The 13,864-nt window shown below is 48.1% G+C and overlaps 1 protein-coding gene across 3 annotated transcripts in view; it reads right to left on the reverse strand.

Annotated features, from left to right (window-relative positions):
* The window catches only part of TRHDE (thyrotropin releasing hormone degrading enzyme), a 222,708-nt gene that overhangs the window by 191,661 nt on the left and 17,183 nt on the right, over positions 1–13,864 (reverse strand). For 2 of the 3 annotated variants that reach the window (XM_078863594.1, XM_078863596.1), the window contains one exon: positions 6,069–6,836. In XM_078863594.1, coding sequence (XP_078719720.1) covers positions 6,069–6,836 — 768 coding nt within the window. Of the gene's footprint in view, positions 1–6,068; positions 6,837–11,836; positions 12,069–13,864 lie in introns of those variants that run through there. The other variant, XM_078863595.1, reaches the window with a different exon arrangement.

The following is a 13,864-nucleotide window of genomic DNA, read 5'->3' on the forward strand; positions in this document are numbered from 1 at the left end:
CATTAAAAAAGTAAAATAAAATAAAAATGTTAATGTTTTACCTACGTGACTTTACCGAAAAAACCTAAGAATATGAATCCTTGCAGTCACGAAAGCTTCAAATCTAGAATGTATGTTAAACTGTATGCACGTATGTACGTCAAACTTCTTTCGCACCGTACGTAGCCAACCGCGCTAATGTGAGGTGCTGGGAAATGCCGCTTCACCGTAATGCACCCCTCGTCACCTCTCCACTGGAGGTACAAATCCTCAGTGCGGCACGGAAGCCCAGCAGCAAGAGTCACCCGCGTAAGCGCTCGATGTATCGTACGGAAACGTCGCACAGCCTTCAACCAAAATGCATTTGACTCTCAAAGCCTGAAGCCGAGTGCCCAGAGGCGGGCGCCGATGATGCCCATGATGGCACCCTCATGGCGATGCATCGAAAGCTCCGTGGCGAGCCAGAGGCTTGGATTGTGGCCAAAAGGGCACGAGGATCTGACATGGTCAATTGTCTCGAGTCCAATTTTTGTCAAATTTGACAAGCACAGACGGGAAAGAAGAAACGAAAAAGAAAGAAGAAGGACCACTGCCATATTCATTTCAGATAGTCGCTTGTGGACTATAAATTCAAAGTTGTTTAGGGTAATTGGGAATTTATACAAATTTTTCATGCCTTCTACCATAATACTGCATAAAAGTTAACACTAGGGAATGGAGATATTTTGGAATGGAAGTAAATCATCCGGTGGAATTTTGAATCAGGGTTGCATGGTGCTTTTGATTTGTCTGTTAACACATGCAAATGCATCGCTGTATGTCATATATTGCATGTATGTGCCTGGATGATATATATATATTACAAAGGTCAAGCTTGATGTCAAAACTGTTATACGCATCCGCTAGGGAGGTGATTACTCATGAAGGTGTAGTATGTGTGAGGCTTGTTTTTCTGTAGCCCGTGATGCCACTTACACAAGAAATTCTGGCACCTTTATAGGTGTGCATTGCAGCGCTGGTGCATTAAAAGATAAATTCTCGTTATTCAAAGCGTGTGCACAAATCTCTTTAAATGTGCATGCAAACGTATGTTGTCGCTGCTTATGCACCTATGAATGGTGTGGATAACAAGCAGGGTTATTCTCAAATGTATCAAATAATTCCACATTTAAAACATATTTTCTGGTCAAAGGTTAAAGTGATTTCTTGCTCATAACAAGCATGAAGGTGGTGCTCATCTACTGTTTACAGCCCTGGGCCAGTGGTGGAAATTCCACGTGACTATGATGGGGCCAAGTTTATCCAAAGGACAACCACTGCTGATTCTCCACAAAGCAATATTCATTTTATCGACCCCAGGAGGGATGATGGACTGAGTCGACCCCCAACCAGGATTTGAACCTTCCAATTGCGAGCCACTCGCTCTACCACTGAGCCAGTCTACGCATGCAGATTTCATTTAAAAAAAATCATCATCAAGACAGCAATTTTGCCCACGATTACAGCACACGTGTGATTGGTATTGCATTACATAATTCACAACAGCATTTCCATTCGTGTTCCCTGGTGACCTTTATGTTACTTGAACAGAAACGCTGTTTGCTCCACGGGAATACGATAAAGGAAGAGTTGTGCACGTGAGCTGGGATTTTACATGTTTCGTTTTTCACCAAGCAGAATGAGAAAGGAGCTTGCATGCAATGGATGAATTGCAGATGCAAGAAAGCAGAGGTCCCTAAATGTCGAATTATTTCATCATCATCATCAGCCATGGCCAACGGTCCACTGCGAGATGGAGGCTGGCCGCAAACTGTTGCCATTCTCTCAGTCTTACAATGCAACAATCCGTCGCTCCATCTCCTCACGAACGAAGATCATTTCAGGCATGTTCTCCCCTTCAGCTTCACTCTGCCATTAGTGTCGATCAATGGCCATCATGCAGTCTACCAACTGTCCTGCCCATGACCACCTACCTGTTATTGATCCATGCGCTACCATCAGTGTAATCTCAAGCGTGCACATTTCCGCACCTTTGCTTATTTGCACACTTTGCAGCTTTGGTTACAATTTTCTTTGTCGATATTTCTGATCCATGTCATTGCTTGTTTATATATATATACCGATTAAAATCGTTCTTTTTAAGGCACATTGGCGTTGCTCAATTTGACAAAGCCACTCCAAACTCCTCTTGACCATGGGCCCATCATCCCTTCTTAGCAATGTGTCCTCCCCCAAACACTCACCCTCGTCAATAACACGGTGTGGCTTGAAAATAAGAAATGTATGACGGGTGACGTTTCGGCCAACGAGCCATCTTCATTGCTTGTGCACCACTGCCAACGCAGCACCTAATGAGTTGCACTACCCAAACCCACTTGCATTTCTCGTCAATATGGCGTCTTCAACTGATGCATGTCTTTCTGTCTCTCGGTGTAAATGAAACAAAGAGTTTACAATGTTATTTGGATACGTGTGCGCTACGCCATAGTACGCCTTAGTACACAACATACACGCCTCGGGGTTACACGAGGATAAGTTGTAATATAGCTTAAACCGCAGCCTCTTTTATTGCCCATGTTCCACTCAATCAGAACTGATGTGGCAGCTGTAAGATGATGTAGTGGAGGGTTACTTGTAACCACAGGGCGCTTACAAGTGTAAGGGTCGCGTAAGGACGCCTGAAAGTAATGTCGGGGTCACATAAGGACACCTTAAGTAAAGAATGAATAAATTACTTCAGAGGTACAGCCAGGGGAGGGAGAGCATGGGATTGGCCGTGGGATCAGAGGGGACACGCGGGAGATGCAAACGAGGGAGAAAGAACGAGCAGAGGCTGAGAAAGAAACCGAGGGACAGGATTGGTGGAAAGGAGGGAGAAGGAGAGGATTGAGAAGAGCCTTCTGGAAGGTTTGAGAAGATTCGGAGAAGGATAAAACAAGACGGTGTGACGTGAGCTCGGAGCGCTTGGCGAGAGAGAGAGACGGCTTCTTGTGAGTATGCGTGTGTTGGAGTGTAAGGGATAGGGGAGCGGTGGTGCAGCGGTTAGCGCGCTGCGCTTCGGAACTGCCAAACCGAGTTCGATTGCCGCTCACGGCCAAAACCAGTGACGATTATATGAACCAGTACCAGGGCTCCCCTAGATTGACTCAAAAAAGTACCTGATGCGATGTGCATGAGGGAGACAAAGGCGGCCGGGCGTGGTGCTGGCAAAACCACCCCCTTCGTGTGCTGCGCCGGCCTTAATTTGGTGCTCGCTAACAGCCCTTGCCCAAAATGGCTGTTAAGACTATACAGGGAATCTTTGTTTTTGTCATTTTAGAGGCAATACAGCCCTTACCCCAAGATGCCTCATGTGGACTCTCTTCCACAAGCATGCCACATTCTTGCAACCTTATTGCCAAATTTATCATAAAGGTTTTTTCTCTCTCTCTCTCTCTCCACGTGTCCCGTTCTTTCTGCCGGAGACGTCAATAACATTTTTTCAGAATGACGTCAATATGGCAAAAAATTCGTTACCACCAGCTGCCACGCTTGCTTCTCCTACCGTCTGTTGCATCGCGGTATCTGTTTGCAAATATTTCATCTCCATCGTGTGTTATGGTTCTATCTTCCTTTGGGGGTTGCCAGTTGTGAATAACCGATAATCAACCTCCTATGTGCTGCGTTCATGCTCCCCGACCATTACTTCCAATGAAATCTTCAATCAGCTTTTCAGGCATGTTCTTGAATTTCACGTTGTTTTTCTCATCATTTAATGTATGTATATTGAATGTATTTATATTGAACTTGTTTCGCACCGCACTTTACCTCAACCTGTCCACAGGCTTTATAAACAGTCGATTTACATTTCTCCCTTTTACGTCGTTGGCAAATACGTCGTCACTTTCCTTATAAATGCCACTACCTGATTTGTGTCACCTCAACCCACACGTCGCCGACAGCAGCATCCGTCCTTTCTCGTATCTGTCGCCTCCACCTGCCCTGTAAATCGTTTTGATTAACATCGTTTCGACGTCAACGCATCCCACGATGTGAACCACCGGTGTATTGCCGTGCCGTACCCATCACAGCACGATATGAAGTTGCGGCATTCTTTTCATCATTTTGTTCATCTAGGCATTTTTATTTAAAATCAGCTACCTGCCGATATTAACCAACGTCGGTTCATGTGCAATTGCATTGCACCAGCTGGCCATCGCTCCCCGTGTTGAACTTGCTGAGGACATAAGCCTCCGACAACCTCGGTTTTTGTCAATTAGAATCGCGTCAATTTTCATTTGAGTTTCTCTATTTTGGCGCCTACATGTCCATTTTCTAAATTCCTTCTTTGTGGATAAAAGGAATCCACCTACGTTTGAGGTGCAGAGGAGAAAGTACCAGACGTCATTCTTGAAGAAGTAAATACTGCCCATCACAGCATGAAGAAAAGTAATCTTCTAGCCCAGGTGGAATTGCCTAATGGTAAATTTCAGAGAAATGTGAGCAGTTGTTGGAACAAAATTATTCGGGAAATTGAGGAACTTTGTATGCGGAAATGAAATATCTCAACGATGAAATGTTGCAGCAATAATTCATCCGTTCATAAACGGTGATAAAAATGGACTAGAAAAATGTCACATTTGTTAACCTCTTGTCGACCATATACATATTAATTGCACAGATCACTGGGAAAATAATCCAGGAAGATTTAGAGGCCAACCATCCAAATAAGCAAGCGGGGTTGAGTAAAGATGTCTCTACCATTAACCACATACAATCAATCAGATTCTGGAAAAGTCTACTGATTATATCAGACACCACATTTCTATGACTCCATGAAAAATGATACTCCAAAATCTAACAAAACCGAGGCCTAAAATAAAAAAAATACTTTTAATATAATCAACTGGACAGGATGGCTTCACTGAGACTGCACGAACTTTTTTTGTTCTCATTTAAAAAAACACGAGAAAGGGGATTTAGACAAAAGAGATTCAGATTCGGAGATCTGTTTAGGAAAATTGGACTCGAGAAATAACGGCATGGGCATAAAATGGAAAACACATTACCCTACAGAAACTTGGTGTTGACGGGCCATTGTGAAAACCAATGTAAACTGACTAGATGAGACGACCGAAGAACCGAACGAAGGCCCGTAAAGTTTGACTGAAGAAAAATTCAAGAAAAGGAAAAGTCATGTTTTTACAAGTTCACTGAAAGAGTGAAGATAACAGTTGCAGGCAGACGACGGGAAACCACGTGCGCGTGTGCGTAGCTCTGCCAGCCGTGAGCACGGTTGGCTACGTACGATTAGCACGGTTGGCTCCGCACGGTGCGACAAAAGTTCAAAATGCGTACGAACAAGGATCTAAATGATGACGCGAGACGAGTGGCAGCTACAGCGGGGAGCATGCTCAGCAGCATGTCCCTCACGGAGGCGGAGCGGTGAAATCGGATCGTGTGAAGGAAGAAGATGGATTGCTGCATCCGGGACCATCCAAGACAGTGGAATGATCATGGCCGATGATAATGATGTTGAGGCCTTGTTGCGTGGGTTCGTACATGTGCTGAGCCCATGGAGTGCCACGTCTGCCAGCGATCCACAGCCGCGGAAAACTCACACTTCGATGGATTACGAACATTCGGCACCACCCGCGTAACATAACGCATCGCGCACGGGCATCGGGCTTTCACAATTGTCGTCCTTTCGCCTGAGAGAGCACGTGCAGTGGAGAAGCGCAAGGGAAGAGTCCATGCGTGTCTGCGTGTGTGTCACCATGCGTAATCGACGCACACAATACTGGGTGAACCATTTACATATGCCCCATAAACGTATAACAAATTTTTTTTTTAAATACAAAATAAATTAATCAAGCATCTTATACAACCCATTAATGTAAATACACCTATTAAATATTTTAACACCATTCAGTGGGGTATATGTAAGTGGCCCTCCCTATATTATTGATGTACACAAGGTCTGATTCGCTAAAGTACGTGCATTAAGACGACAACGACGACAACGCACAACGCACGTCGAAACGACACAACAAGTGGACAAAACGAAAACACCCCGAACTCTCAGCAGTTAAAGTTAGCTCGAGTCTCACCTCCGTGTCCCTTGCGTCGAGTACGAACTCCTGAAAAAGCCCAGCAATTCGTCGGATATGATCCCTTGGAAGGTGATGTTGAGGAAGACCACGTCCCCCGCACTGAAGCTCTTGTTGAGCAGAATGACGAAGAACTGGTGCTTGGGGTACAGGAAGTAGTCCTGGATCTTGGTGCTGCTGTGCCGGCTCACGTTCACGGGGCTCAGCGCGATCCTGCTGATGTTGAGCCTGTCGCAGTGCAGGATGACGTACGGGGTGCTCCGCAGGCACTCGAGCACGACGCCCACCTGGCCCGCGTAGGTGAAGTTGTCCATGAACGTGGAGAGGCGCAGGTCGTAGTGCCGAGGGGCCAGCGTGCCAGGGAGCCGCGCGTTCTCCCAGGGCTGGTTTTCCGCGGCCGGCGTAGCCGTCGTCAGAGAGGGGGCCCCCTCCGCCCGCTGCTGCCGCTGCCGGGCGGTCGCCGGCTGCTGGGCCTCGTCCGGCGGCGACGAAGGCGGGGGACAGGCCTCGAGGTTGACGCTGAGCAGCACGGCCAGAATGGTGACCACGATGAGCGCGACGAGCGAGATGGCGAACACCATGACGAGCCGGCGGTGCACGGCGATGTGCCGCTCGCGCGTCCTCGGCCGCGTCGTGGCCGCGTCGGCCCAGTGGCTCGGCCGCCCGTTGTGGCTCTCGTCTGCCACCATGGGCATCATCGAGGTCGACTTGTCCGGGATCCTCTCCAGCGCGATCATGGCCGGGCTGTACATGGTCTCATCTGTGGGGCTGCGCTCGAGACAAGCGGTGCGAAAGGGCAGCGGCGGTGGCAACAGAAAGAACGAACGCTCGAAATTGAACTATTTGTGCCAGAATCAGTTCGGGAGTCATCACGTTTGCGAAGGAGGTTGAGGGAAAACCTGTGACCAAATCAGCCGGGAACGCACACGATTTTGTCAGATCTCGGAAGCTAAGCAGAATTTTAGCTTGGGCAGTACTTGAACAAGTGTGATCACTCTGCGCAGCAGTCAATCATAACAGGCACAATGGGCAATAGAGGGCAGGGCAGCACAACCCAAGTCCCAACCGTCACCAACCCGCATTCACTTTGCGTGAAGGAATCCCGAAATAACCGCCACGGCCAACACTGGTTTGAGAGGCCCTCATCCAGCAGTGAATTGGTAACAAATTAAACACAGGCTGCACGCATTCACGTGCATGGGCACGTATGGGTGGTGGTGGCAATGTGCCCAACTCACAATGAGAAAGCTTTTGAGGTCAAATCTTGGGTCAGGGATCAACTGAGCGTAGGCCCTCCTCTGTGGCTCATTAAAACGAGTAACCCTTTGGTGGGAAGATAACGGTTGTTTTTTCTTCGTGAGAGTCGGGCTCCATTGTGGGAATGTGAAAGGACTGGGGCAGGAACACACTTTGCCCGTGAATACACGCAATCTTTGTGTTGTTCTTCCAGTGTTTTAAAGTGTATCGTCAATTGGCTTTTAAACATTGGCAATGAGGTTTACAACAATGACATGCAGCTGTAAAGAAATTCCCCCGGGGTTTCCGTCATTTAATTTTGAGCACTGTATTAATTCCCCAGAGAAATTTCTGCATACTAGGTAGCGATGTCAATTGAGCATTTAATTCTGTGTAAATTGGCTTCCACAGAGGATGGAGCAGCAGTGGCACAGTGGTTAATGCACTCCTTTACAGACTTTACCGAATCCCGAGTTTGGCTCCCGGCCACACGGTTAACATCAGCGTGAGAGGAATATCTGAGTTGGTCCCGGGTACACGGTAGTTGCAGCCTACAACTAGCACTGACCAGCGTGAGTAACTATGGTTTGAACAAATCCCTTGACTGGCACAGCATTGGATGGCCTTCAGTAGTGGACTGGAAGAGGGCTGGAAATTACTCGTAATAAGTCTAATAATCATTAAACTGGTTCAGTGGCACACAGACCACAAGACTAACTGGCGAACGGCAGGCTTTAACGTGTTAATAGAATAACCGTCAAAGAATAAAGACACACAATGTAAATACTTTCACACAAGAAAGTAAAAAAATACTAATCGTACGTATGAAAAGCCATGCTCATTATAGAGTGTGAAATGTATCACATGTCTGTTGTCAACACTTTTTCGAAAATTTGACAATAACAAAACACATGCTATTAGTTTTTTTTCCTCGGTAAAGTGACTTTACCGAGAAAAAAAAAACCTAATAGTATGAATCCTTGCAGTCACGAAAGCTTCAAATCTAGAAGAAAAAAAACATGCTTTTTTATTACATTCCACACGACGACGATGATGATGACGATAAGATGATGATGATGCGAAAAACAATCTCAATCGATGCCAAGGCAATGATCAATGTTCCACTTGAATGTTTCATACCTTGCATGAAAAGGCAAACGACCTGCTCTTTGTGAACACAATGATGAATCTAATCAATGAGCACGTTCTGCTTTTACAAAGCAGATTTATGGGAAATCTTCAGTTGTCCACACAGCGAGGTGCCCGGACAGCTCTGAGACTAATATTCGCGTTTCCTTTGAACTCGCTTCCTCTATCGCATTGTCAATGTTTTTGTTGTTCCAGATAACATGTTTTGCATTACAATACCGTGCATGCAAAACACCAACTGTGCCGACAGCCACACCACATCATCATCACAAAGATTTCTCGTTTCGCCTTAGGATATATACAGGGTGTTTCAAAATTATGGACCCAATTTCAGAGATATAGCGATTTCAAATCGGGTTCATTTTTTTTGGAAAAACCCTGTACTAGTATAAAGGCGCCAAGTGTTGTTTAGCTGGCACCTCTGAACACGCAAGTTCCGCTTACCGGGCAGGCCAACCTCCACAGCGGGGGCCAACGTGACCACAACCCACCCTGCGTCAGGTGTGTTCAGCGAGAGATTAATTCGCACACAGTCTGAAGCAGTGGGTCTCAAACTGGGGGGGGGGGGGTATGCTGATCCCTCGGGGGTAAGCGTGGCAATGTAAGGTGATTTATAAAAAATATATATCATACGTGAGAATCATGAATCTATGAATCTACCAATATAAAATAACTATGATAAAATGTAACTCCATATGGTAACCTAGGACGATATAAAACGCCTTTATAAACTAATTTATCCTAATAATGTGGGTTTACAAGAGCAACCAGTGAGCGAGAACAAATTGCGTCATGCATGCAAAGCTTCCGTTTAATTTGTTTATTCGCTTGCAGTTACGAGCGAGCGAGGATGCCTCACAAATGTGTTAAAACATTGATGTCCATGATGCATAAATTTTTTCTCAGAACCATGTTGGGTCAGGCAAGGATGCTAAAACTAAATCCAACCAGAGGTGGTAGAGTAGCCAAAAAAGGGTGACAACCACAGGTCTAAACGCAACTATATTTTATTTTACCAGGTAAGGCATCTGCCACAGTGAGTCTACAATGCATTCAGACTTCACAATTTAGGACTCAATGTACTTGTAACCAATCTCACATACAATTCTAAATGGGCTGAGAGGTTATGAGAAGAAACAAATGGAGACAATTACTTCACATTAAGGGGAGGGGGGTGGAGGAGCACAGGCCAAGGCAAGGGTGTGCAATGTGTATGGTTGTTATTCTTGGGTTTTTTCGGTAAAGTCACGTAGGTAAAAAATTAAAATTAATAAAAGTAAAATAAAAAATAAAATAAAAATCACGACGTTTCGGAGGCAACACAAGCTTCCGTCTTCAGGTGGAACCGTCACAGCACGATAGCTGTATCACTTGATACAGCTTTTAGTTTATTTTTATTTTACTTTTATTAATTTTAATTTTTTACCTACGTGACTTTACCGAAAAAACCCAAGAATAGGAATCCTTGCAGTCACGAAAGCTTCAAATCTAGAATGTATGGTTGTTGATTTAAATTTAATAACAACTAACCAGTAACTATTTTTTATTTTTTCAGCTAAGACCCACTGAGCTCTTTTTCAGAAGCAACCTGGCCACTAATGATAGCTCAACGAAGTGGCTTATCACGTGGAAATGTACAGCAGCCAAATTCTCAAAACGCAATCTGAGTCTAAATACGGAGGGAATAACCGGTGGACCCCGGAACAAAATCCACGGAGAGAAAAAATCCAATAAAGCGCCCGCACCTCTGAGAATGCCATCATTGATACCGCAGCCTCGCCACGCGTGGCGTGCCCCCCTGGGTTTTGGCCACACGCCGTAGGCGAGTGGCCCCCGGGATTCAGGGCTGTTCACAGCGACTGCCGCTGGTCGCCCGACTCCACCAAACAGACGAGCGCACGGCGATGATGATAATAATTAGCACCGATGATGATGACAATAATAAGCACCGATGATGATGAGCACCCATCAATGCTGACAGGCGCACGCAGGGGAGTGGCGTTAACAACGACAACAATTCACGCCCGTCCGCCTTTGTCTCTCCCAGCACTTAACGTCCACGCTGCCAACAGGCGCCCGAGTCTATAGCGATGGCAAGCAGGTTCAGACCAGGTCACACTTTAGCAACACTTGCCACTATAATGCGCACCGGCTAACATAGCATGACAAAAAAACAAATGTCTCCCGTGTAGCCTGCACGGACTGTATGTGCAAGGTGATGTTTATGGATCACCCATTATGGTCGGCACGGAACACGAGGGGATGAAATGGCCAAAACTACGCCCGACCGCCTTTGTATCCCCGGTGGTGATGTTTACACACCACACCAAGGATACTCATTTAAACGCCGAGTCGATCTAGAAAAGTCCCAGCAACGGGCGCACTCACGTTAGCCGGCTCTGACCATGACGCCACCGCTCTCCAGCTGACGAGCACACACAAAGACAAAGATCCCCCGTATAGCCTGAACAGACTGTTGGAGCAAGTGCTGTTAGCGAGCACCTATGAAGGCTGGCACGGCACACGAGGGGGGTGGGTGGCCAGCACGATGCCTGGCCGCCTTTGTCTCCCCTGTGGCGATGTTTACTACACACCGTACTGAGTACTCATTTGAGGCTGAGTCGACCTAGGGGAGGCCCATGACCGGTTCAGATAATCATCACCGGTGTTGGCCGTGAGCTGGACTCGAAGTCGGGTCGCCGGGTTCGTAGCGCAGCGTAGCGCTAACCACGACACTACCGCTCCCCACAACCACACACTTAAACACACGCGCACGGCCATTCACACACAGACACGCACGCAGACAAAGCCACTCGCGCGCCGAAACACACCGACGGTTCATATATTCGCAATCGATGTTAGAGAGCCGTGACCGAGAATCGAACCCAAGTCCGCCTGGGTCCGTAGCGCAGTGCGCTAAGCACGACTGCGATCCAGACGTTCTACACCAACACGTACACGTACACACACGCGCACCGTACTTAGAGAGTTAGTATTCGCCCTCAGTAGTAAAACTACCAGCCGGCTCTAACTGGAACAGTATCTGTACTGCTCGTGCTGCGCTAACCACTGCGCCACCGCTCCTCGCCAATATGAACACACACACACGCGCGCGCGCGCGACACCCCACCCACACATGGGAGTTTAAAAACGCATCAAGCTGAAGCGTGGATCGTGCTCTCCAGCCGTAAACAAACGCGCGCACAAAAAGTGAATCGACCAAACGGATCGCGAAAGACGTTCGCTTGCTGAGCCTGCGCGCTAACCATCGGCGCCACCGCTCCCCCCCCCAATATCAACACGAGTACCCACGGCACAGCTGAGTACGCAGTCAAGTTACAGGCAACGGGGGGTAACGCAGTGAGAGAAGTGAAACTACCAACCGGTACTGAAAGAGGACCAACTGCTCCTCGTGAGGACGCAGCATGCCGCACAGCCCGTTCGCGATGGAGCGCATGGGACCACGCAGTCCGGAGCCTCCTCTCCCCTGATGCGTGCGGGGAACGACGGCGGCGGCGGCGTTCGGGGTGTGTGGGGGGTGTGTGTGTGTGTGGATGATGTTGGTACACAAGTCACCGGGGGCTAGGAGAGGAGAAGGAGGAGTGCGAGCGAGCGAGCGGCGCGCTCTGTCAGTCTTCTGCTATATATATGAATGAGGGCTGGGGTGGCTGGGTGATCTGGGTCGGTTTGGTTGGGTTGGGTGGTTGGAGGATGAAGGGGTTGGGTCGGGGCGGGTTTGATGGTAATGCAACCCAGCGCAGACGCGTGTGTGAATGTGCAAGGCGTGTGCGTGCGAGCGCGTGTCTGTGCGTGTGTGCGTTATAGCACGGGTGAGTTAACGTGTCTGTATGTGTTTAAAGTTGCGTGTGCCTGTGTGTGTGTGGGGAGCGGGAGTGCAGTAGCTGTTCGCAGCGCGCTGCGCTACGAACAAGTTCCATTTACGCTCGCGGCCAACGACCGGTTGATGATTATCTGAACCGGTCCTGGGCCTCCCCTAGGTCGACTCAGCCTCAAGTGAGTATCTGGTGCGGTGTGTAAACATCGCCACTAAGGAGGACAAAGGCGGTCGGGCGTGATGCTAGTCACTCACCCCCCTCATAGGTGCTCGCTAACAGCACTTGACCCAATAATATATGAAGGCTTTATGGGAAATCTTTCCCTTGTATGTTTGTGTTTTTTATTTGTGTTGTGTCAGTGTGCCTGAGTGCATGCCCAAGCGTGGAGCCCTTGAAAGGAACATCTGCGCCGATGTGAAACGTTCATGCTGACCTGCCTACATTCCCTCCTGGTTTAACCAGACTGGATTACGTGAGGAGCTCACACAGATCCTTCATAGATCCCATAATAAGTGAGTTCCTCCGGCAGGCGAGGTTGCTTTGGTTGGGTCATGTAGCCCACATTCCCAGCCACCACTGTTTGTACTCTTTGGTTTTTTTCGGTAAAGTCACGTCGGTAAAAAATAAAATTACTAAAAGTAATAATGGAAATAAAATAAAATAATAAATCACAACGTTTCGGAGGCAACACAAGTCTCCGTCATCACGTGGGACCGCTTCTGTTTGGCCGGATCGAGGGAGCTAAACGGGCGCGGCACGGGCTAGAGAAGAGATGGAGTGATGTGTTACAGGAGGATGTGAAGCTGAGTGGACTTGCCGATGACTGGTACCGGCGGTGTCAAGATTGGCCTCTGTGGAGGAGGCTCATGAAGGACGCTACTGAGCAGTTGGAGGCAGTCGCCCTCCAGCAACAACGGAGGGCGGAGGGAATAACGCTCACAACAACGAGCGGAGGGCGGGGCGGATAAAACGCAGCAAGTTGGCACATGAGAGAGCACAGCTGGTGCATTTACCAGTCATCTCACTCAGTCAACTCATGGCACCTGCGTTTGTCCCTTGACATTCTGTCAGCAGCGAGTCTTCGCCACTGCACGTGACGGCCCCAAAAGTGCACCTAGCCTGGCACAAGTGCCGTGGTGACGTCAACGGACTTGGTGGCGAACCGCGGCTGTTGTGAACAAGTGTGTGGGTGTGAAGTCTGTATATGTATGCATACGGGGATCGATGGTGCAATGGTTAATACACTGCGCTACGAATCCAGACACCCGAGTTCGATTCCCGCTCACGACCAATACGGTCAATGTTTGAGCCGGTGCTTGGCCTCCCCTAGGTCGACTCAGCCTCAATTGAGTACCTGGTTTGGTGTCTAATCAACGCTAAATGGGAGACAAAGGCAGCCAGACGTGGTCCTGGCCACCCACCCCCTCGTGTGGCGTTCCGCCCTTCATAGGTGCTCACTAACAGCACTTGCCCCAACAGTATGCTAAGGCAATACGGGGGGTCTTTATCTTGTTATGTATTTACAGTATTTGAATACGGTGCTACTAACCCGGCGACCCGAGCTAGATTCCCGCT

The sequence above is a fragment of the Lampetra fluviatilis genome, chromosome 16 (genome assembly GCF_964198595.1).
Source record: "Lampetra fluviatilis chromosome 16, kcLamFluv1.1, whole genome shotgun sequence".
In the NCBI taxonomy this organism is placed as follows: Eukaryota; Metazoa; Chordata; class Hyperoartia; order Petromyzontiformes; family Petromyzontidae; genus Lampetra; species Lampetra fluviatilis.